This window comes from Diaporthe amygdali (assembly GCF_026229845.1).
Source record: "Diaporthe amygdali strain CAA958 chromosome Unknown NODE_13_length_1014660_cov_65_381101, whole genome shotgun sequence".
Lineage (NCBI taxonomy): Eukaryota > Fungi > Ascomycota > Sordariomycetes > Diaporthales > Diaporthaceae > Diaporthe > Diaporthe amygdali.
Window position 1 is genome coordinate 253,241 of NW_026517033.1, and position 23,688 is coordinate 276,928.

Here is a 23,688-nt window from a genome sequence, read left to right on the forward strand (position 1 = left end):
TGAAACTGCCTCAAATGGACGATCATAGGCACAATGGCCAGGCTTCGAGCTGATGCTTACCATGGACCCATTAGTACCTGGCTGGAGGATGTTGACCGTAGCCTCCCTGATCAAGTGGAGAGACGGGCTGGGGTTCGTGGGTGCCCCGGCCGTAGTTGTACCCATCCAGAGGAACTTCGTCCATGGGGCTCACAGGCTGCTGACCCATCCCGCTGGGGGCATGGGTCGGGGGGTAGCCGCCAGCCATTCCGCCCTGCTGCTCCCTAGGGAAGGAGTTCTCCCGGGACGCGAGCCCCGAGTCGGTTTCACTCCATCCGGCCTCGGACTTGCCGTGGCCAAAGCTGAATCCGCCGATGGCCCGGTTATGCGCGTCGCTGCCGCGCTGCTTCTCCGCGAAGAACTCGTAGATCCAGTAGAACACCACCAGTAGCATCAGCGCGAAGGCCGCCCAGGACAGCGCGATGAATTTGCCGCCGCGAACCGCGGACAGGCCAATACCGTCACCGAGCTCGGTTACCTTCTCGACGACCTTGCCGCTCCCAATGGTAGTGATGAGGTTGCCTACCAGCAGGAAAAAGAGTGCAACACCGGCAAGGCCCAGGTTACCCATCACGATCTTGGATCCGGCTGAGTTGGGAATGAGGGCGATGGCACCAATGGATGCAAACAAAGACAAGGCAATGAAGATGGCTGCGATAATGTACATCGCCACGATAGCCTGGATAATCTTCGGGACATCGTCGAGCTTGTCCTGGATGTCATTTGTAAGGCCCAAATCAGCCAAGTTCAGGGAGAAAGGTCCAACACTGAGCTGCTTGTCGAGCAACGCAGAGATGTTGAGCAGGTCTGCGAATACCATATCAGCGATCTGCTTTCCTTGTCGCTGGTAATAGGGAGTCACTTACTGTAGTTGAACGGCTCGGTGCAGTTCGACACGTCGAAAGTGGCCTCGGGATCGGTAGCCTTGGGTGTGAAGTCACCTTGGCACAGGTCGACCAGGTGAATCGAATAAAACTCCTTGATACCAAGCTTCTTGGCCAGCTCGTCTGCGAGATTGTTCTGAATGTCCGACAGGGCGTCAAGACCTTTGCCGACCGCTTCAGTGGCAGCAGCTCCAGCTGCAGTGGCGACGTTCCCCACTGCGGAGCCTGCTTGATTAGCCACACTGTTAATACCGTTTCCTATGTCGTTGAGTCCACCACCGATATCAATACGCTTCTCCGGGGCCTCGTGGAAGCGGTTGAGGAGAGTTGGAGGTGCCGTGGGCTCTGGCATGGGTGCCCGGGCCTTGAGCTTTGGGACAAGGTTCTCGCCTAGTGTTGAAGTATTAAACTGTAATATGTGTTAGAGAATTTCGTGACTCAAATGATCGGACATGAGAGACTGACGTAAAGAATGTGGTAATCCTCCATGTATCCGGGCTTGTTGCCGGCGAAGATGGTCAACATCACCAGCACGAAGCTGACGATGGTAAGGAGTGCGGAGACTCCTGCGATGGGATACATCTTAGTGAAATCTGTATTATCGAGTACCTGCTCGTGAAATGAAAGGTATTCGACTGTGAAGGTACTTCGAAAATGAAAGAGAACAAAACGAAAGGAATGTGAGCTGCCAAAACTGTGGGGATGAAAATCTGTGGCTTGACGCCTAGATAAATATCAGAGACTGCATCATTTGAATGATCTCAGGTAGCTGAGGCTGTAGTGACGAAACTCCAAGCTCAAAAGTTCGACGGTCACTGTTTCTAGTATGGCCCTATGGGAGGCAAAAGATGGCAATCGTGTCAGATTCGGGTGTCTGCTGATGGCCGCCTTGCTTCAGCCATGGAGTCGTGACAATGCCGCCCTTTGAGAAGCCCATCTTGGTTGGACGCAGATAAAGGTCTGGAGGGTCCAAACAAATTTTCAGACGACGAATGTCGAGTAGGGTCAATTCGTTGGTGAATGAGAACAAAGAAGGCGGCGGGTCAAGGCCACTCAGTTCTCAACCCTCGAAAACCGGCCAGGGCAGGTGACCTGTGTCATCAACGGCGAGCCGATGGCACAAAGCCCATGCCCCTGAATGAATCAATGAGCGTTGTTGGGTGGCCGCTTTGTAGGCCCACTATCTCCATTGTTGAAACATCTTCTGCCAATGATTCGACGCTGCGGCGCTGCATTGCTGACAATCTGGACATACGGTCATCAATTGGGCCGCCACGCTCCTCCCCGGCTCAGACCCGAAACACTTAACGGCTTGCGAGCCGGCGAGACCGCGATACAAACGGCAAATCAAGCACCGATGATACTGCCCGGTAGAACTTGACCTGGCCGTTGCGGTGGCCACCCCCCAAAGATCTTGGATGCTCACACCGGCGGTTCCGATCGGCCAAGGCACGCCGGGCGCCGCTTACACTCAAATTTGAAGTTCGCAACCATTTTCACATAGCAAAACGTTGAAATTAACAGCGACTTGCAGCAATAACTCGCCCGAATTTGTGATCGCACTTAGTGGGCAGCTTGTAAATTTATCATTTCTTGGGCTGTGTTCAATTTGAACGAAAACTTCACCAGGGATTGTCAGCACTCACTCACCCTGCTTGGCATCACAGTTATGTAGGTCAGCCTGTTTCCGGAAGGATCTCGAACCGTTTTCGCCGCGCAGGCAGACATAGTATGTCGCCACACGTGGTTTGACGTCGATCCGGGCCGGTGGTTTCATTGAATCCGCCGGAGCAAGCCGGTCTCGGGATGCCCCCGATTTGAGTTCGAAGCTACGCGGTTAAGTCCGGCAACTAGCAGGCAACGTAAGGCTCGATAACAGGAACTTGACAACATGACAACATGACAACATGACAACCTGCTGTGCCGTAGGGCAGAATTAAGCCGTGAACCCCATTTGGCTTGATGACGATGATCTCCAACACTTCTTCCGGCGCTAGGACTGGCCTACCTGTGGCTAATGCAACACTGCCGTTCTGGCGGACTGAGCTCCATGAGTTGGATTCCTTTCGATCATCGGAGGCGCTTCCTTCAGAATGTGATATACTCGTGATGGGCGCCGGTTATGCTGGAGTCAGTACCTTATACCATCTTCTCGATTCCAGCGATGCCCCGGATCCGTCCAAGATAGTCCTTCTCGAAGCACGCGAGGCTTGCTCAGGAGCGTCTGGGCGCAATGGTAAGAGAGCGATCCGTATCTTATCCAACCCGAACCAAGTCTGACTCCTTCAGGCGGTCATATCAAGCCTGATGTGTATTACAATATCCTGAAGTACACCAAGAAATATGGAGCAGATAACGCGGCCGCTTTTGCTCGCTTTGAGGCATCGAATGTGCTCGCGGTAAAGGAGTTGGTAGAACGAGAGAGTATCGACTGTAACTTCGTGCTGACGAGAGCTATTGATGTGTATCTGGACGAGGCACATGCCAAATCAACACATGCTGCGTATCAGGAGTTACGAAGAGTTGGAGCCGCTGACCTTGGAGATGTCCATTATGTGCAAGGTCCAGATGCGGAAGCCGTGAGTTGTTCATATCCGAGTACGGAAAGTTCCCACAAATCATTCTAACACAATCCAAGATATCGGGAGTAAAGGATGCGAAGTGCTGCTTCTCTTTCACTGCAGCTCATCTATGGCCCTACAAACTCGTCATGAGTCTGCTCTCCAAGATTGTGGCCAAAGGTGTCAATCTGCAAACTAACACCCCGGTCACATCTGTCTCGTCAGAAACGGACTCAGCAGGACACTGGACAGTCACGACCCCGCGCGGCTCGATACTGGCAAAGAAGATCATCTTCGCGACAAATGGCTATACTGCAGCCATCGCCCCACAATTCGAGCATAAAATCGTCCCCGTCCGCGGAATATGTAGCCGTATTATTCCCACGGCGCCGGAAAACACTTCTCGTCTAGTGCACACCTACTCTCTTCGCTACGGTCCTGCCTTATACGACTACATGATTTCACGCTTGGACAAGTCGATAGTCATTGGCGGAGCGAAACAACCTTTCTGGCACGACAAGTCACATTGGTACGGAGTGACAGATGACAGCAAACTTATTGAGCCCGCTACCACATACTTCGACGGGCTGATGCAACGCCACTTCAGCGGCTGGGAGGATTCTGGTGCCTGCACAGACAAGGTCTGGAGCGGCATCATGGGGTGGACATCTGACTTCATGCCATATATTGGCGAAGTGCCCGGAAAGAAGTCTCAGTATATCGCAGCGGGCTTCAGTGGACATGGCATGCCTTTGATACATTTGGCTTCGAAGTCTTTGGCTGAGATCATCAGGGGAGAGAAGACATTTGAGGAGACAGAATTGCCGGCTGTGTTCAAGCCTACTATAGAGAGGCTGCAAAGCACCAAGAATGAAATTCTTGGTGTATAGGTTTTGGACATTACTCATGCATAGACAAGGAAAAACAACCAGATTCCCCTATTTAAGTCAATATGACATACTTCAAGCAAGTCCACACGTGCAGTCCTCAAAGCAATCGTGCCCATCGTCTTGGGTACCCGCTGACGTCGAAAGAACGATTTTAGGCTACCCCAGCTTCGATTATTTCTCGTCAGAAAATTGCTACAATCTTAGCCCATTTTCAACCACCAGAATTCCAGTAATAAGCTCGCCCGCAGGTTACCAATTAGGACATCGTGGCTCGCAACAATCACTGCATCAGAGGGTGGGAATGAATGTGCTAGACCTGATCCGTGTCTGATGGTGACTACTAACGGAGTAGCATCGGCCAACTCATCTTGCCAGATTCATGCCGCTGTCTGTGGCAAGCGAAATGCCGCCCCCCCCCCTGTCGTTTAAGCCGTGCCGCAAAATCAATGCAAATTTGGTAGCAACATCGGCAACTCACAAATATCCTCATAAAATCATCAAAATCTCATTGCGCATTATCATTAACTCTATTCTATATATATCTTTAAAAAGCTCTAAAAGCATAGAATTAGTTTTAGCTAGTTGCATCCTAATTAAATATATATGCAGTATGCTATAAAGGATATTTAAGTTCAAGTTAATATTTGCAAATCTTGATTAGTAATTAAGATTTGCTTAGTAATTAAGATTTGTAAATATCAACTTAAACTTATAAAATCATCAAAATCTCATTGCGCATTATCATTAAGTTTATTTTATATACATATTTAGAAAGCTTTAGAAGTGTAGAATCTATTCTAGTTGATTGCATCCTGATTGAGCGTATACGCAGCGTGTTATGGAGGATATTTGTGAGTTGCCGATGTTGCTACCAAATTTGCATTGTTTCTGCGGCACGGCTTAAACGACAGGGGGGGGGCGGCATTTCGCTTGCCACAGACAGCGCCTGCCGCAGCCCGCGGAAACAAGTGCGATTCAGGGACCCGCATTGGAGCTACGCGACGTGTAATTAGCCCGCGTGAGGGGATCGATCCCGCGGTAAAGTTTACTAGCCTGCTGCCGAGAGATCAGTCCCGATAGGGCCCATGCGCCCAGGTGGAACACACTGTGGAAATGCATCGTGGTCAACGTGAATGGTGATCTTCCAATACCTCGCCGCTCTGATTTCGCAGGTGTAATGGCCCCATAAGCCATGCTCCACAGAGAAGGATACCATACTCCAGGACCGACTATGGATACAGCTTTGGATCCACAGAACTCCATCTCCCAAAAGAATCAACAAGTTGTAGACCTCTATGACAACTATGTAGCAGGGGGCTTCGCACCATATCCAGTATGTCATCTCTAGTTCTCCTAGCTGAACCTAACACCAACACGCTGGGTAGACCGCCCTCGTCAGGGCTCAAGGATCCAAAGCATGGGATGTCGACGGAAAAGAGTACATCGATTTTCTCTCAATGTACTCAGTCACAAACTTCGGCCACAGCCACCCCAAGATCGTCGCTGCTGCTACCAAGGCTGCTTCTGAGTGCGCGGTTGTGAACATGGTAATTAACGCCTTCCTTTCCCGGTAGCCTCTTCGATTCTCACCAGCTCTCAATGTTCGGGTCCTGCCCATCACAATGAGCTTCGCAACATGCGACGCTCGAAGCAAGTTCATCAATATCCATTGAAACTCCGCTGATCGAGTGTGTGATAGCCATTCCACAACCCATACTACGGGCAGTTGGCAAAACGACTCCATGATTTATTCGGATATGACAAATTCGTGGCGCTGACAAGCGGAGCAGAGGCCGCAGATGCTGCTGTCAAGATCGCCAGGAAGTGGGGCTATTTGCAAAAGGGGATTCCAGAAGGTGAGGCGTGGGTGTTAACGGCCGGACGCTGTTACCATGGTGCGACGCTAAGCACGGTGGCGATGAGAAGCGACCACCAGAAGAGTCCTCGTAAGTCTGGGTTGGAGGCTCGGTCTTCCTGGTGAGAATAGCTCTGACAATTCTCACCAGTATACGGGCCGTTCATGCCACAAGTCGGCCCTTTCTCGCCCGCTGGCAGGCCAATACGCTTTGGTGAGATTGACGATATTCGCGAGGCGTTCGAACTCGACGGTGGAAGGATCGCTGCCTTCATAGTGGAACCGATACAGGGCTCGGCCGGGTGAGACGTCCGGACCAAAATGCGTGAGGATATAGCTGACTGGAGCAGAGTTATGGTGCCCCCGACAGGCTACCTGAAGGAAGTTGAGAGACTCTGCAAGAAATATAACATCCTTTTCATCGCTGATGAAGTACAATGTGGCCTTGGAAGAGCTGGTGCCAATCTAGCATATCAAAGAGATGGTGTTCGTCCTGATCTTGTGGTCATCGCGAAAGCTCTGGCAGGAGGTATAGTATACCTGGCTCGTCCCCAATGGCATCGCTGATTGACCTAGGCATGTATCCAATTTCGGGAGTAATGGGAGACAAAGCCACAATGGACCTGGTCGGCCCCTATGAGTATGTTTTCAGCCACTCAGAAGTTGAAGCCAAGTTAACAGCCCATCAGGATCGGATCAACCATGGCGGCAACCCCAATAGCATGCTCATCAGCCTTGGCAGCTCTTGATGTGCTTGTCGACGAGGACCTGGCCGAGAGAGCGAATCATATGGGAGAGCTGCTTATATCGACATTGAAAAAAGCGAACCCACCACACGTTGCAGGTTATATGGGTGCTGGGTTATTTTGGGCTATGATTCTGGATACGTCATCAGCCAGAGTCACGCCAAAGAGGCTCGCGTCTTTGACAGCACAGAGAGGACTTCTCACTGGCGCAGCGGGACGCGACAGAATGCGGATATGCCCTCCTCTTACAATATCAGAGGAAGAGATGCTCCGGGGTGCGAATGTCCTCATCGGTGCCCTGAAAGACCTGGAGAGCGCTGGACCGTTGCCAGCAGAGTAGACCTCTAAATGTAAATCATGGACACGGTTCAATTCGACGCCCATGGAGTGTCCTTTGTGAACACTGGTGACAAGTCCTGCAGAAAATTCCAGTCTGCATCCCAGTCGAACTCTTCGATGCCACTCAGAGCAGCGTTGTCCATCAAGGGAGCAGGTGCTTCAGGCTCGACTGTCAGCGACTCGGACGACACCGGCGTGCTCCAAGACGGCGGCCCCTCAGGGAAAAGTAGCTTCCGCAATTTTTCAGTGGTCTCGGCCTCTGGAACTTTGTGAGGTGAGAGGATGTCGGCCATAATTCTCACCCTGAATGCAACAGTAACCTCATCGACAATCGGCATAAGGTATTTGGAGCAAAGAGCAGCGTCATCCCAAGATTCACCGACTTTGGTCAGAAGCATCAGGCAGTCTGGTATGGTAACCGCCAGAATCTGCCTGGCTTCTTGCCTTGCTGGCACGTAATCCCGCAAGGCCCAGCAAGCCTCTAGCATGACGATCGCTGCCTCGTAGAGAATGTGCACAGCATGCCAAGGGTAGAACAGACGCCGCCGTTTAGTCTGCTGCTGGTAATCATCCACCAAGGCCGAGCAGGCAACGAAGCAGGCGTGGCGGTCCTCGGGCGTTCTGACCTCTAGTCGCGGTGTGGGGCGGTAGACACGGGACTTGACAGACGAGTGCTGGACCATCCTGAACTCGAACATTTGGTATTTAGAGAAGCCTTTTGCTGTCTCAAGCCACTCGTCTAGCCGGTTTGTTATGTTGTTGATCCAAGCGTCAAGGTCTGTAAGCTCCCCCTGAGCCTTGGAGTCCTGCAGGTACAAGACGCGGTAAATCTCGGTTTCCATCGCTCGTAGACGGTACAGATGAGTCGCAGATGATTGCCTTTTAGTTTCATCATTGTTGATAGCATTGAAATTCGGTATGTGCAGGGAAGCAGTGATAGATTCCTCAGGAAAAGAAAGAGGAAGCCTGAGAAGAGTGCAATGTGAGCGTTCCATGCCATACAGAACCCAAAACAGCTGGCCGTGCGAGGCAGAATCGGGGGAGCGTTTGTGGAGGCCAAGTTCGAGTGCAATTCTTGCTCCGTTCCATATGCAAGCCCAATTATCAACCTTGCTCGGGCTCATGTGGGCATAGTGAGCGAGGAGAAGCGAAATTTGAAGCTTCTGAATTTCGGTAGCACCGAGGACAAGCCGGAGATGCTGGAGTGAGATTGCAAAGAACGCGTTAGAGGCAGTCCGCGCCTGGGCCTCATTCTTCCAGGTCAGTGTGATCGAAGAAATGGCAAGGGAGACGAAGGCGACAAAGTAGTCGAAGTGGGACAGGCCGGACTCAGGGGGTATGCCCAGAGTCAAAGCAGCATCTGTGTCTCCGCCGTGAGTGACAAACACACGCGAGAAGACCTGGCGCAGCCATTGCTCTTGCACGCATGGATACTGTGGCAGGTGGATGTTGGTGTAGTTCCAGATCATCTGGTCAAGAGCAGCTGGTGGAATCTGTCCAAGGTTCGTAGATATCGAAGGCCCATCGCGAGGTGGCGTTCGAACCTGCCGGGGATCTGGCTGAGACACGTCTGGCTTGATTCTCGATATCAACAGCGGAGGACAACTTGGCCTGAGGAAGAACGCTGGCGAAAGGGAGGAAAGAAAGAAGGATGTTGTCGAGGGACTGTCTGCTGCGAGCGTGGCATGAGCCAGTCTTGAGGTCAAGGCTACGGCGACGCTGTTGGGTGAGTGCTGGAGACCCGCTGCCTCACGCTCCAATTGAGCGACGTGGTTTTCAAGAGCGCGTACAAGACTGAATTCACGAGTCAACTAGCTGATTTGGACAATATGAATGTGGTGAAAGACTTACCTCCGGGGTAGTTCTTCGCCACCTGAGCCGTACCCTCTGCACACTGCGCCCGCTTTCGTGCAGCTTCCACAGGACGGCCAGGCCGAGTCACACTGTGGGGATGATGTCAGCATGTGCTTGTAGAGGAAGAAGCTCAGATGAAGTCGGATTATAGACCAACTCTCGATGAGCCTCATGTGGAGCAGAACCAGGCGATTCAGATCTCACGTGGCTGTGGGCCATGATGGTAGGAAGGGGATCCTTCTGTTGGTTGTGCGTACCTTTGTCTTCCTTTTCTTGCACCTCGCGCAAACCTTAGAAGAATGCCGGCCCGAAGCTGCCAGCTGAATATCTGGTATACTGTCCATTCTATCACTTTTGGGTTGAAAGCTGACTTCCCCTGACTCTACTGGCGTCTGTCACAAATGAGTCGAAGACGATGAGCTTGATGACCACATGCAGTAAATGAGGTTTGGAACCCCCGATGATCCGATCCCCAGGTTCTTCAAGCCCCAGACGGTCTCGATTTCTCATGGTGCTGCTGGTGTGTGGGCAGGGGATGCCCTGGTAGGCCCTCGAGTCATTCTCCCCCTCGAACCTAGCAGCTGAGTTGAGCTTCCCCATTCAACCTCTAGGACTAACCTTACCAGCTGGAGAGACGTGCAGGGGGCAAGGGGTAGCGCATTTGCTTCTCACCAAACAAAACATGCAGATTTCAACAGCATCGTCTTCTCACCTGCGCCTGGATCACACACCTATTGCCAAGCTTCGGGAAGTGATCGCAGCTCCTGTTGCTCGGATCCGTTAGTCAGAGATCATGCTCAAAACATGTACCAGATGCCGCACCAGGCGCATAAAGGCAAGTCCTCCATTCTCCGGTCCCAGGTGGAAGTGTGGTTATCATCTTGAGGCGTAGGTGCTTTGCCACGCACTGTGTGTTGACTTTACAGTACCCAGTGTGATGCCCGTCTCCCAGCTTGTCAGAATTGTCATAAATCCGGCCTCTCATGCTCTTTCTACGACGATGTGCTGCAGCAAGATGTTCCGAGAAGTCACATCAAGAGCCTCTATGACCGCATTGAGGAGCTCAAGGCTATCGTTGCAGTCCATCACACACATTCTCAGAACAACGACAACACTACATCGGGCCCCACAGATTCCGGCGGTGCATTCCAATTCGTCTTGCCTTCCCGCAATGGCACCCTTTTTCTCGAGCAGTCTCCTCCAGTCATCATAGGCGATGCCACCGTCCGCAAGCTGCTTAACCAGGGTGTTAAGATCGAGTCACCTTTTCTGGTCCCGGGCAATCTGAACCCCGAAGAAGAGGGCATCAACGTTTTTGCAGCATCTAGGTTCGATAGGGCCTCAGTAACACCCAACACGGTTCGCTTGTTACTAGCTCACTACGTTCGGTGCGTCGAGCCGGCTCTCCCGGCTAGTATCACCCTGCCTGACGAGAATGAGGCGAGCCTGAAGCAAATGGGAGAAGCAGACAGGTGCTGCGTTCTTCTAGCCTGCGCAATCGCTGCTACTCACAAGAGCTATTACGCGCCGGCCTGGAAAATTGTAGCGTCAACCTGCCGTGAGTGGGGCGGTGAGCTCGCTGCTCAGTTCGTGACGAAGCCGAATGATCATATCGTCGTCATTTTGCTGCTGCTCATCATCTATGAGCTTGCGGATCCTGAAAGAGGCCTCATATGGGAGCTTTTAAGCTTCGCAACCAGGTCCTGCCTGGAACTCGGCTGGCATCGCACGGACGAGCAAGCCATACACCCATTACCAGGGCCCACATTACCGGCAAGCTCTCAAACGAGACGACTGCCGCCAGAAACCAAGAAGCGAACGCTGTCTGTGCTGATCTATATTGAAAGGTGAGATTCTTGTCTTACATACCTACGCATTTGACCTCGTAGCCCCCGTTTTTAGCTGACAAAAGTACAGAATGATGAATATTCTGGTTCATCGAACAAGCGTGCTCAGTTGCAGCATACCGTGGAATCAAGCTGATAGCGATGTTGCTTACAACTACTGCATAAAGCTCATGCACCAGCTCTTTGATCCCCCATTCCCTGACGAGGTATCACCGCACTGCCCGCTGCGTAGTTCACTGGCCCATGCTGTTGAGACTCTCCAGTTGATGCCGCCGTCAGAAGTACTAACGCACCTGGGCTGGGTCCTGCTGCAACCAGCACTTTTGAATCACCCACCATGTGAAGTCTGCTCCACTTTTTCAACAATTGGTCGTTCAAATCATTATCCATCTCTTCAAGCCAGGGTCTTGTCCGAGGCAGCGTGCTTAGTTGATGCAGCGCATTCAATTGTGGTGTCTCGGGACATATTTCTACCGCCAGTCTTTGCAACCTTGCGAGCTTTCGTGGGAGGATGCGTCCTTATGACCGGAACTTCTTGCCTTTGGCCTACTGCAGAAACGTACTCAGCGTATTTGCTGAAGTGTTCGGAAGTGCTCGCCTTCACCTTGCCCTTATGGAGAGGCGGAAAGGATTATTATGATGTCTGGCGCCAGATATCGCGGGCAATGTGAGATATTTAGGCGGGAGCTATTGATGACGAACCGAGGGAATGGAAACGGGAATTATTAAGGCTGATCCTGTTCGCTTTCAAATCAAATGCCGAAGTCATCACGAGAGAGTGTCATCATGGTCTCCTGGCTACTGCAAAACTGCGGGCCTCGGAGTCCGGCGTCTGGGGCAGAGGATCCACCGGGCAATGCCGAAGCCATTTACTAGGACTTTCTGCATGTCTCCAAACAATCTAAGCACATCATATCCTTTTCAGTTTGTTGTGGGCAAACTTTGCCATTTGAAACGACCAAATTATCTGCTAAACCACAGATATCATGGCCTAGCGTTCTCAATTCTTGGCTTCGTCTCGTCCACACTCTCTCGCCACCATGGCAGATCTGCCAGCACTGTCCGTGACGCCAATACTGGCATATCTCTCTATGGTAATATGCATTTCTTTACTGATTTACCTGCGTTTCTTCTATGTCGACTTTGCTGCTATCAAAAGCATTCCGGAAATCCCAGGCGGCTCCCTGCTGCATGGGCACCTCTATATGCTTGGACAAGACCACGCAACCACAGCAGAGAAATGGGCCCAGGATTATAGTTGGCCAATTTATCAAGTCAGACTCGGCAACCGGCGAGTGATCTTCCTCAACGGTTTCGAGGTAGCGAGAGAGTGGCTAGTGACTCGTCAGAGTTATACCATCGACAGACCTTCACTATACACATTTCATGGCATCGTCTCCAAGACATCAGGTAAGACAGGTGAACCTCTTTCTCATGAGGTAGAGAGCTGAATTGTATCAAGCCTCGACGATTGGGAGCAATCCTTGGAACGAGCGCACCAAGAAGCAAAGACGAGTCGTCGGCTCGTTGACAACCTCTCCAGCAATCAAGAGACTTACCGGTATGCTGGATCTGGAAACCTCACGGATGGTCGAAGGAATCTTCAAGGCGAGCCATGGGGGCAAAGCAGTCTCGCCTCATATTTACCAGAAGCGTTTGGCGTTGAATGTCGTTCTAATGTTTTGTTACGGGAGGCGTTTTGAAGACATCGCTGACCCACTTCTACTTGGCATCTTGGGTGATGCCAAGGTTATATCGAGGTTCGTACACTTCAAAAAGTCTCTCTCATTGGCACTAACATGGCAAACTTACAGTTTTCGATCCACGAATTCGAATGCACAGGACTACATACCATATCTTAGGTCTTGCTTCTTTCGCGACGAGACTCGCTCTTCCATCGCAAATCAGGTCAGGGGTCGAAGGGATAAGTGGCTTGCTACACTTCTCGAAGAAACCAAGGAGAGCATTGCGGCGGAGGGCAGCAAACATTGTGTGGCCACAGGCCTCCTCACTGATACACAGGAGAATTTGACGAAAGGTGAGTTGTCTCCGCGGATCGCGTCTTTCACGTTCTGACGATAGCCCCCCCAGATGATGTTCGCACAATTCTAGGTGGCCTGATGTCAGGTGGCTTCGAGACAATATTGACAACGGCGATTGCTGGCATCGCCTACCTGGCTGGTCCCGAAGGCCAAGCCATGCAAGAGAAGGCTTACTTAGAGATGCTTGGCTCATCAGGCGACATTGAAGCCGCTTTCCAGCAAGCTGTCGAGATGGAGAACTCCTCATATGTGGCTGCATTCGTGCGGGAGACGCTTCGCTACTATCCTCCGCTTCATATCCTGCCGCCCCGACAAACATACCAGGATTTCGAATGGAACGGTGCGAGAGTACCAAAGGGAGTGATGGTTTTAGTGAACGCGCAAGCAACAAACCATGGTATGAGCAATTCTGTACGGCTTACCTTGTTTATCTTCATGGCTGACAGTGGCAGACCCGGCAATTTACGGTCCGGACGCACACATTTTCCGCCCAGAGAGATGGACTGAGCCAGAGTTGGCTAGCAAAGTGCCCGCGCCGTACCAATTTTCATACGGTGCCGGTGGACGTGGATGCACTGCAGTCAGCTTTTCTAATCGGATTCTGTACACTATCTTCGCGCGCCTGATTTTGTCGTTCAAAATCAAGCAGAACGAGGCCAAGCCCCCGTGCCTGGACTATGTGCAGTGTATGTATTACCTCCTCTCCGCTTTTCCAACATATCTCAGGAGATCTCGTGGCTGACTCGAAGAATTGAAGACAACGAAGATACCACTGCACAATCCGCCACGCCCAAGGCTTTCGAAGCCTACTTCGAGGTGAGAGACAGAAGGGCTTTCGATGCCTGCTTAAAGCAATCTGAGGAAAACACCAGGAATGTTACGAATGGTATGGTCAGATGATTACTAGGATCTTGTTATACTTGTCACCGCAGCACGTAGTAGGTGCACCCATTAATTCGGAGGAATTGGAAAGGCAACAGACAGCATAATAAGTTGTAAACCGGCGACTCAACGTTGACTGTAGAGGTCTAGCGTTAAAGGCTACTTGGGCAGGCTTGTTGACCATCTGTAGGCTAGCCTATCTTGCCGCCGGCCGACCCCTTCCTCAGCAGATGGCGGGATAGTCAGCAATTGATGCGCAATTTGATTTACACGTAACATGACGCTATGTCTTTCCTCAAAATAGACCCCTGACGCCAAACTTAACGCCCGTGGCGCCGAGAAATCTGGGGGATCCTAGTCACGAAGTTCCGAACCTTATCGACATTCATCTCCGCCCTTTCCGCCCCATCAAAGCGGGCGATAGCAGTCCTATCGACCCCTCGTAAACCCCTACAACGTTGCTGGCATGACGGAGATAAGAGCACAACCCCCAGATCAGCACGCAGATTGCCGGAAACCAATTTGTGCGCGATTGAGGGGTCAATTTATGGTTCAGGGCCTCCCCGACCTCATTCACCGCCGGTTTTGCACTTGCGGGCGTGCTAATGGCGAATGGGTGATTATTGCTCACTCATGAACGACATTCTAGTACAATAACATCCACGTGTCTTGAGCCGTGTTGCATCGTTGCTTGGCTTGGCCCAAGAACTGTCCTTGAGGCTATTTCGTGCGGCTCAGCCGCGCCGCCACACAGCAGCTCAAGTCAATTTTCATGATGGCGGCCAACGATGAAAAGAGCGCCACTGCAGACGTGTCATCGGCGCAGGACTCGGGAGATGACACTTCCGGAGCCGTATTGGAGAATGGAAACATCATTGGTGAGCTGGAGCCTGCTCTTCACAGCCAGCAGGGAGATTTACTAATGCCCAGCATAGATGATGGCCTGCAGCGGGGCCTCAAGAACCGTCACCTCATCATGATCTCCTTTGGCGGTGTAGTCGGTGCGAGTATCTGGTATGGAACGGGCTACGCCATTGCCTACAGTGGCCCAGTCGGGGCTCTGATATGCTTCTTCATAATCGGCGTTGATGTCTACTTCGTGATGCAGTGCTTGGGAGAAATGAGCACACTTTTTCCTATTCAAGGCGCTTTCATCGAGCTGGCCGGGAGATTCGTCGACCCTTCACTTGCGTTTTCCCTGGGCTGGAATTACTTTTACCTGTGGGTCACTAATGTCGCCGGCGATTTCAACGCAAGCTCGATAATAATGGGATATTGGACCGACAAAGTACCAACTTATGGATGGATTCTCTGCTGGTGGGCATTTTACCAGGTCACTTCCCTGCTCGGTGTCGTTGTGTGGGGAGAGATGGAGTTCTACTTCGCCTGCTGGAAGCTATTTTGCATCCTGGGAGGATTCCTCTGCGCGATTCTGCTCAATACTGGCGCCATCGGTGGCGAGTACATAGGATTTCGGTATTGGAGAGACCCAGGTCCTATCGCCAACGGCATCGACGGCTTTGGACAGTGTTTCCTGCTTGCAGCAGTGTACTATTGCGGCACAGAGATGCTGGCACTCACCGCGGCTGAGTCTAAAAATCCGACCAGAGACCTGCCTAGGGCTATCAAGCAAACTTTCTGGAGAGTCCTGATTATATTCATGTGAGTTGGTCCCAAGCAAAGTTATTGTGAACTCGAATTAACCCTCTGTTCCAGGGGCTTGGTCTTTTTCGCAGGCATTATCGTACCGTCAAACAGCCCTGATCTCCTCACAGCTGCCACTAGATCTGGGAAATCACCTTGGACAATTGCCTTTGCAAATGCTGGTGCGCCTCAGCTTGGTAACGTGGTCAACGTTGTAATGTAAGGAGTTTCCTCTTTAAGAATACTCATTTAGCCTCTAATGTGACTTTACTTCAGGATCACCGCCCAACTTTCTTCGATGAACTCGGCCCTATATGTGGCATCGCGGAGTCTTGTGTCACTGGCCAAAGAGGGACGCGCACCAAAATTCTTCGCGAAGACCACCAAGAATGGGACGCCAGCAAATGCTCTCATCTTCTCAAACTTTCTTGGTCTCATTGCCATGCTCAATTACACAGCAGGCCCGGGCAAAGTTTTCAGCTACCTGACCAGCATCAGTGGCTCGGCTACGTATATCGCATGGGCCGTGATAGGCGTTACTCATGTTCGATTTCGAAAAGGCTGGGTTGCCCAGGGAAACCGCGTAGAGGATCTGCCGTTCCGCGCGCTATGGTATCCCTACGGCACGATTTTCGTCATCGCGATCAACACATTCCTTGTGTTCATTGCCGGCTATGGCGTTTTCATTGGAGGTTTCGATGCAGTTGGTTTCGTTATCAACTACATTGTCATCGCAGTCTTTATTGTGTTGTTTTGCGGGTGGAAGATTCTCAAGAGGACGAAGATCGTGCCACTGATGGAGATGGACCTGACTACCGGCAGGAGGGAGGTCCCAAGGACTGTGGAAAGCGATGACACCAATTGGGAGAAGAGAAAGATTCCTTGGTATATTAAAGTCAAGCGCTTCATATTTAGCTAAGAAAGCGATATGCTGTGTAATTAGATTAAGGGGGTAGAGGGGGCCTCGCGAAAGACATAGATCTGTTGACGGGCTGGGGTTGAATTCGATTTTTTACGCTGTGAATCCTATAATGTGTGCATACTTACTTATATGGGCTTGCATGAGCCTGTCATGCCTCATGAGCTGCTCAGAATAGTAATAAGAAATCAAGTCGCAATACATTAATAATACTTCTAGCAAGCGGGCAAATAGTCTAGTGGTGAATCGAACTTTCACCCGCTTCAATTGCACAGGATGTACTCAGAAGCCAAAGAAACCGTTGCAAAGGCCCTCAATCTCGATCAATTGCAAAGTAATGCAGTTTACGAGCGGATTGCATGGCATATCAAGGGGGCTGCCGTTGTTACTTCCTATCTCGCAATAGAAAGTGCCGGGGCCGGCCCGTGCAGTGGAGACGGACCGGTGACTGGTCCGGCGAGTCACGACAACATCCGGCGCACTTCTTGGTAACCTTATTTTGACACCTCACAAAGCTTGGAAGTAACACAAACACCCCACACACTCAATATTTGTCGCAACCACATTGAAACAGATCGACGAAACAGACCGCCGCCTTCAGCCAAACAACTCTTTACAAGCCTTAGCTCCTCTCAGACGGTCCATCCGCAATAACAATGGCCAGCGGCGGTAAGCACGTCGTCTTCGACATCGTCGGGACATGCGTGGGGTACGAGGCTTTCTTCGATATCCTGGACGCCCGCATCGGCGACAAACTCCGCGCACACGGGATCAGCCCCAAGATCTTCGGCTTCTCGTGGATGGAATGTGCGGAGCGGGAGTTCACCTTCCTCGACCTCTCCGGCCGCTACAAGCCCTTCTTTCCCATCTTCAGGCCGCTCTTCTTCCGCGTGCTCGGCCAGGTGGGGATCCCCAAGCCGAGGGAGCTCTTCAGCGAGGAGGATGCTGAGGTCTGCGCCGAAGGGTACAAGGCGCTCAAGGCGAGGCCCGGCGTTCAGGAGGCCTGGCAGAAGCTGAGGGATGCGGGATTTACGGTCTGGGCGCTTACCACGGGCGACAAGACAAGAGTCAAGAATTACCTGGCTGGAGCAGGCCTGCACTGCCCTGACGAAAATTTCTTCACGTGCGATGGATTGGACGTCAGGAAACCCGTGCCCAAGGCTTACGAATTTGTTTTGAACCAATTCAAGGGCGCTGATCAGACGTGGTTTGCCGCCGCCCACATGTGGGATGCGTCAGGAGCAAAGGCGAATGGGTGAGTTACATCCTACTTTTGATCGGTCCTTCAACTTGTTCTAGGCATCTGACAAGGGCTTTCTATCAGATTCAAGGCTGCCTGGTGCTCGGTATGGGAGATCGAACCAGTGCCTGAGGTCTTTGGCGAGGTCGATGTGGTTGCAGACAGCCTCGTGGAGATGGCGGAGAAAATCATTGAGGCATCGAACAAATGAGAAAAGTTCATTTTCGCATTGCCCTCGGCGGTCCAGATTCCAGGACTCAAGGCAATCGCCCTTGATTAATGCCGATGTGGCGTGGAAGAAGGTGCCCGCCCTTTTACTGTGAAACATATGGCAGATCTGCAGATTCCAAGAATTTAATCCATGCCTCAGCCAGTTGACCGATGCCTTTCGGACAGAAAGATATTGAATTCTCACTTACCTTGTGTGCGAAGGTGCCTGATGAAACTCATAAGATCCTTTTTCCGCCTCTGTTGAGAGCACAGTAAATGTAGTCGAGTACTTAAGTAGGTTAGTTCAAGCTTAATGGGTCAGAAAGAAGGATAAGGAGTTCTGCTTTTGCGAAAAGCGAACTTAGAGCTAACTCCACAGCAGTGTTTTTGACAGGGCCCGTAATTGAGGTCGCACCTTCGAGACAGTCGGAAGTGCCTTGAAATAGAGCTTCTGAAGAGTCTGCCATAAGATGCTAGCTCCCGGTTGATGCATACTCACATAGATGCTGCCTTTAACCCTGTGGATCCCCAACAGATGCTTGTTATATGCTACATTGATGAGCTGTGCCTGGCGGTTAATATGTATATATTCACTTCTAGGGCATATAGTCAAGAGCTAGATCATTTCGTAAGTGTCTTGTGAGCCAGTACCTCATGCCTTCTTCTGTTGTTGATTCCAGAGAAGAGTGCGGCCCATCGTGTTGTTTTCGCGATTTGCAACTCTTTCAAAAGACACAAGAAGGTCTTGAGAGGTCATATATGGGCTTGAAAGAATGCTTACTAATACTTCTTCTACTTTCATTGCTATTCCAGGCATACTCTGTGGCAAATATGCAGGTGAAAAATAAGTGTGGATTTGGTTGGCTGTCAACATCTTTTCCAGCACTTGTGGCTGTCTGACTGCATCTCTGTGCCTCGCAGCTGCGTCACTGAACACGCCTCAACGACGTGAGCAAAACGGGCTTCTTTTACCCCTCATCATTGGCACCCAAAGGTTCTTGATTTCTCCCTCCATTTCCCCAAGGTCTAGCAAGCAAGCAAGCAAGCAAGCGTATATCCCTTACCTAGGTACTCGTGTTGAGCCATGTCTGGTTTCGATGTGGCTGCCGGTGCTGCCGGTATAGTATCATTGGGATTCCAGCTCATTGAAACTTCCATAAAGCTCAACAGGATCGTCAAGGCTGTCAAAGATGCGCCACGCACGGTGGAGAAACTGGTCGAAGAGCTGAAGACCATGGGCATGTTTCTGCAGCATATTCAACAGGATCACCAATACTGTCCTCCCAGTGGCGCCATTTTGGATCAATGCCTGGTCATTTTCCAACATTCGACTTTTGAATTACGAGAACTGGTCGACAAGATGGAGACCTGTCTCGCCAAACGTCCCCGGCTAGGCGGCAAGTTGTACGTTGCATACAAAGATCACGACATCAAGGAGCTACTTGGAGACCTGGAAAGAGCCAAAACCTCGCTCGGGTTTGCTTTCAAAATGCATTGCGATGAGATACAGAGGCAGCAACGACAAACGTCCCTCATCGCTCTGACCCAGCTTGTTACTACCGAGAACGCAAACATCTCGCGACAACTGAGCCCTATTGCGGAGGCCACTACCGAGCTTCGTCGACTACAAAGCATGATGTCCGAGTCCCAAAGGCAACGAAATCAAGCATACACCACCGCTCTAGCCCAAGTTGCTTCCGAGACCGCCGACATCTCGCGACAACTAAAAGCTTTTACGGAATATTCTGCAGAACTCCGTCAAATACATAGTATTATGTCCCGCACAACTAGCCAAGCTCTTGCAGACTTGTCCTCCACGGGGTGCAAGATTGATATATCATGCGAAACCACACCAATCAAGAGACAAAATACTGCTATTTCTGTTAAGGCTCAACGAAAGGGCGCAGAAACGAGATACCAGACCTGGAAATTGCGACTACCAACCTGGCTTTGTCGTCGTGTCTTGGACGTCACTTTTTCAGTTTCCTGCTCTCCTTGGACGATCTATACATACAATGTCTTACCAGCCGACTCACCAATATTTCGCCTGTGCGAGAGGGGCAACCTTCAAGGGGTTCGAAAGCTGATTGAAAGTGGAATGGCATCTCCCCTGGACGTCCGTAGTGCTGAAAGTGTCTTTTTTGACAGGAAGCACTATGCTGGGTCCTGGGAAACGCTTGTCGAGGTAGCACTATTAATCCTATACTGGAATCGTATCGGTTGCTAACGAATCTTAGGTGGCTGCTAAGCATGGGCAATTAGACATCTGCCAATATCTTCTTGGTCAGACAATTTGGCCAGACCACACCACTGTCCTGAATAGCGCTCTTGGCCGATTTTCATTATGGAATAGGCGGCGCAAAACAGATATGTATCGTCTATTCATGGACGATCCAGGCTTTCATGCCGACCTCGAAGCGGACTCTCGATATTTGTGGCTGCACTGGTGTGAGGATGTTGGAGCCCTTGATGTCGTGTTACAAACACAGCTCTTGAGCTTCAAGACTCAGCCGGCCGAGTTGAGGTTTGAAATAGTCTCACGTGTCAGGTTTCTATCTGCCTCGGCCTTCATTCGATGCATCGGCTTGGACCCATCAGAACCAGAACTCGCTAATCTGCAAAGCCAGAAGGGGCTGACTGTATTGCACTATGTGGCTAGTCATCTTTGGAGGCTTGCACAAGCCAATTCTGCTGCCCACGGTGAGGAAGTCCTCTCGTGGGTGAGTATTGGAGCCAGTGTCTTGCGGAATGGTGCCAAACCTTGCGCTATTGCAGACATCGAGAACGATTTGTGGCTGGCACATGGCGATTCACAATCAGCCTCTAGATGGCATAGACAGGAAGTCTTTACAAAAGTCACAAGAACCACGCCACTCATGATCTGCGTTGGACATCCTGATTGGCAAATCCGGACAGCCGGTTCTGCTGAATGTGTTCATAATTTCCGCAGAATCTCCAAGACACTGAGAATTTGGGTTGAAATGGTACAGAACGCTGGATTTGACCTCGAAAACTACGGATCTGAGGAGTTGGAGGCATGGAAGAGCCTTCCCGACTCTGAAAGTTATTTGCGTCCCAATAAAGTCGCAAACCCGTATTTCAGAGACTTTCCCAGAATAACCCACCTTGTATACGGGCCTACGCCGGCAGACTGGACTTTCAAAACTTTTCATCCTCTTCGAGTGGATATTCACCAACTGAAAAGGACACCAGGTGACTTTCCAGACAGCCAACTACGACCCAGAACTATCATGTGGCGTCCAACTCATGAAGAGGACCAGGAAGGAATTTGGGAATTGACGAAGAGGCACACTCTCTTGACTAGGCACATTGGACTCGATGAATCATTGGACATTACCGAAGCCGGAGCCCATTTTCGCAAACTTCTTGAGAGCTCACAAGATGACACAGGTCTGATCATTCTCATGCAAGGCCGAGCTTCCCATCCTCGGTTGCCGAATTCTATGCATAGATCTTACAGCCAGCCCCCTTTGCTTCGAAGAAGGGAATGGGAACATTACTCAGCATACCGGCCAAGGGGACGTTTCTGGATGAAAAAAATTCACCTTTGTCCTGTTGAATTTCATTGGAAGTTTCACAGTGATGCGGGAAAACGGCAGGATTTTGTTGGCAATGGAGTGCTGAATGGCAATCTGCCCGGATGTTCGTTCGATGCTCGGAGCTGCATTAGTTGTAAATTTTCCCAAGATACGTCCTTCCAACAATCGTGGTCTTGGGAGAATTGGAGCTTCCTGTCTCACATTGCTTCTTGTCAAGACGGTGAAGAAGGAAACTTGGGTCTTCGCAGATTTGGGCATACGTTTAACCGCGATTGTCCGCGGGGTTGCGGCAAAGTTCACTTGGACAGGATGCATGTACCAGAGCCTTTGTCATATTTTCACCCCAGAAGAAAGTATGGAGATGTAGAAGACTAAGTACCCAGAGCCAATCTTCTGACTTCTTCACTGTAATAGGCACAATTACAATGACCCTGTCACATGCCCTAAGTAGCTCAAGGAAGACTTTATCAGCGTGCTCAGGAAACTTGAGCAAATATTCACGCCATTGCGGTTTTCATGCCCACAGAACCCGATAGCACCAAACTGACGAGGTTGTCTCAGCACCATATGAAGGCCGGTATCGACAAGTCACAATACGACTTCCCACCAGTCTCTGGTATCTCTGCCAGTCCGGGAAAGTGCATGCGACAATGAGCTTACACCGATCAATTGCCACTTCATTAGCCACACCTGGCACTTTGCCAGCTCTTAGCTTTGCTTTCAGTGTTCACTGTCGAGCTTAATAAGCCTTCAATATAATTACATTGTGATTTATAAAATATTAAAATCTAGTGATTTATACCTTATTAGTTATGCAAAAGATTTAATTTAAAATGTAGAATAAATAGTGATCATTTGTATAATACTTTAGATAACTCAGATTATGAGATCTAAGATTACAGTCTTGGATTAATGCTAGTATTTCCTTGGAAATAGTCACCCTAGTATTGTGAAATATACAAGAACTTTGCAGATTTGATGCATTCAGGCCAGACTGCACCCACTTGATCTTTAATTTTCAGGCATGAACAAGTCAAACTTCTGATTCATCTTCTCTGGAAAGGCGCCAGAAAGTCTATTTTAGCCAAGGTAAATTTAGACAAAAGTTTCTACGATATACAGAAGCATACCCATTTTAATATGTTCAGTGCTGCCTTGGTTCAAACTTACATAAACCAAGATGAATTTTGCCACCACCTACGCATAGGACATCTCGCTGAGTACCGCTCAGCAGGGGCAACTTGTTCCCCGGCGGCCATCACGTCGGCGTCCAGCGCCCAGAAGTCCACGGTTTTGGCCCCCGCCACCGAAATGCAGCAACCTTGGCACCCTTGTCACCCTGGGCGCGAGCAAAATGATCGCCGAACTGTCCCCAACCGGCCAAGATACCGTCTGAGGTCGCACCAGGGAGCGGAGCAGCAGTAGATGGTCACTTCCATCCTGGGCGGGATGGGAGGCCTGAAGACCATGACCAACAACGTCACCAGTCTTCACGTAGATGAGTATCCTCCCATCAAATTGAAAATCGAGAAGACCTTGGTCAGCGGCTTTCCAGTCGACAAACTGGTGATGGCGCGGCTAACTGCCTTCGGTTATTCTGCGCTTCACAACGTCGGCTAGTGCTGTGGCCTAGTGGACAGAGATCCTCGCCTCGTGCTCTACCAAGGCTCAGCTCGTGGGGAAAGGATTCAATTTCAAAATTTATATGATTATATCGCAGTTTTAATGTGATTAGATGGAGAAATCGAATGGTTCGCGCCTTAGTAGCATTGCCAAAGGCCCAAATTTTGTCTAGACGTTCAAAGATGACACGAGCGCGAAAAAGAGCACACTGTATGATCAAAATCGGAGGCAAATCCAACGTTTCTCCCAATTCAGTGTTCGGCTTGATGTTCTCTTTTCATTTTCGAGAGTGGACCGAAAGTAATAAAGTGAAGAAATTCGGGTACCGCTACATGTACCATTATGTCGGGCTTATGTGGTTGAGCGCCACGGCCGACGCCAAAATGAAGCGGAACGTTCCGTCGCGGAGAGGATGAGCGATCCATTGCCTCTCCCTGTTATGCGAGTCTCAAACTTGGTCCCAGCCGTTGCACAAGCAATTCGAAGGGATGACCAGATCAGCCCACCGATTAGCGGTCAAAAGCCGTTGCAGCAGTAAATTTGAGATCACTGT

General features: G+C 50.6%; 7 protein-coding genes across 7 annotated transcripts; 5 read left to right on the top strand and 2 right to left on the bottom strand.

The window, feature by feature from the left end:
- Window positions 1-70: 70 nt before the first annotated feature.
- Window positions 71-1,505, bottom strand: J7T55_003704 (sur7 protein; the record flags this gene model as incomplete). Its single annotated transcript, XM_053143042.1, has 3 exons — window positions 71-846; window positions 906-1,332; window positions 1,389-1,505. 3 exons carry the CDS (start codon window positions 1,503-1,505, stop codon window positions 71-73), a joined length of 1,320 nt encoding a protein of 439 aa, XP_052993952.1.
- Window positions 1,506-2,891: 1,386 nt separating this feature from the next.
- Window positions 2,892-4,374, top strand: J7T55_003705 (FAD dependent oxidoreductase; the record flags this gene model as incomplete). Its single annotated transcript, XM_053143043.1, has 3 exons — window positions 2,892-3,159; window positions 3,213-3,502; window positions 3,562-4,374. The coding sequence occupies 3 exons, from the start codon at window positions 2,892-2,894 to the stop codon at window positions 4,372-4,374; spliced, it is 1,371 nt and encodes a 456-aa protein (XP_052993953.1).
- Window positions 4,375-5,605: 1,231 nt separating this feature from the next.
- J7T55_003706 (uncharacterized protein) lies at window positions 5,606-7,315 on the top strand (the record flags this gene model as incomplete). The annotated part of the gene is made up of 7 exons (XM_053143045.1): window positions 5,606-5,707; window positions 5,760-5,921; window positions 6,074-6,320; window positions 6,381-6,531; window positions 6,580-6,758; window positions 6,806-6,869; window positions 6,919-7,315. 7 exons carry the CDS (start codon window positions 5,606-5,608, stop codon window positions 7,313-7,315), a joined length of 1,302 nt encoding a protein of 433 aa, XP_052993954.1.
- A 28-nt stretch (window positions 7,316-7,343) lies between these two features.
- J7T55_003707 (uncharacterized protein) lies at window positions 7,344-9,678 on the bottom strand (the record flags this gene model as incomplete). The annotated part of the gene is made up of 4 exons (XM_053143046.1): window positions 7,344-9,108; window positions 9,166-9,257; window positions 9,426-9,496; window positions 9,555-9,678. 4 exons carry the CDS (start codon window positions 9,676-9,678, stop codon window positions 7,344-7,346), a joined length of 2,052 nt encoding a protein of 683 aa, XP_052993955.1.
- Window positions 9,679-9,850: 172 nt separating this feature from the next.
- Window positions 9,851-11,019, top strand: J7T55_003708 (fungal specific transcription factor domain-containing protein; the record flags this gene model as incomplete). Its single annotated transcript, XM_053143047.1, has 2 exons — window positions 9,851-9,951; window positions 10,095-11,019. The coding sequence occupies 2 exons, from the start codon at window positions 9,851-9,853 to the stop codon at window positions 11,017-11,019; spliced, it is 1,026 nt and encodes a 341-aa protein (XP_052993956.1).
- An 8,017-nt stretch (window positions 11,020-19,036) lies between these two features.
- Window positions 19,037-21,252, top strand: J7T55_003710 (uncharacterized protein; the record flags this gene model as incomplete). The annotated part of the gene is made up of 4 exons (XM_053143048.1): window positions 19,037-19,709; window positions 19,841-20,001; window positions 20,190-21,080; window positions 21,178-21,252. 4 exons carry the CDS (start codon window positions 19,037-19,039, stop codon window positions 21,250-21,252), a joined length of 1,800 nt encoding a protein of 599 aa, XP_052993957.1.
- Window positions 21,253-22,028: 776 nt separating this feature from the next.
- On the top strand, window positions 22,029-23,132 carry J7T55_003711 (uncharacterized protein; the record flags this gene model as incomplete). The annotated part of the gene is made up of 3 exons (XM_053143049.1): window positions 22,029-22,128; window positions 22,747-22,909; window positions 23,000-23,132. 3 exons carry the CDS (start codon window positions 22,029-22,031, stop codon window positions 23,130-23,132), a joined length of 396 nt encoding a protein of 131 aa, XP_052993958.1.
- Window positions 23,133-23,688: the final 556 nt, after the last annotated feature.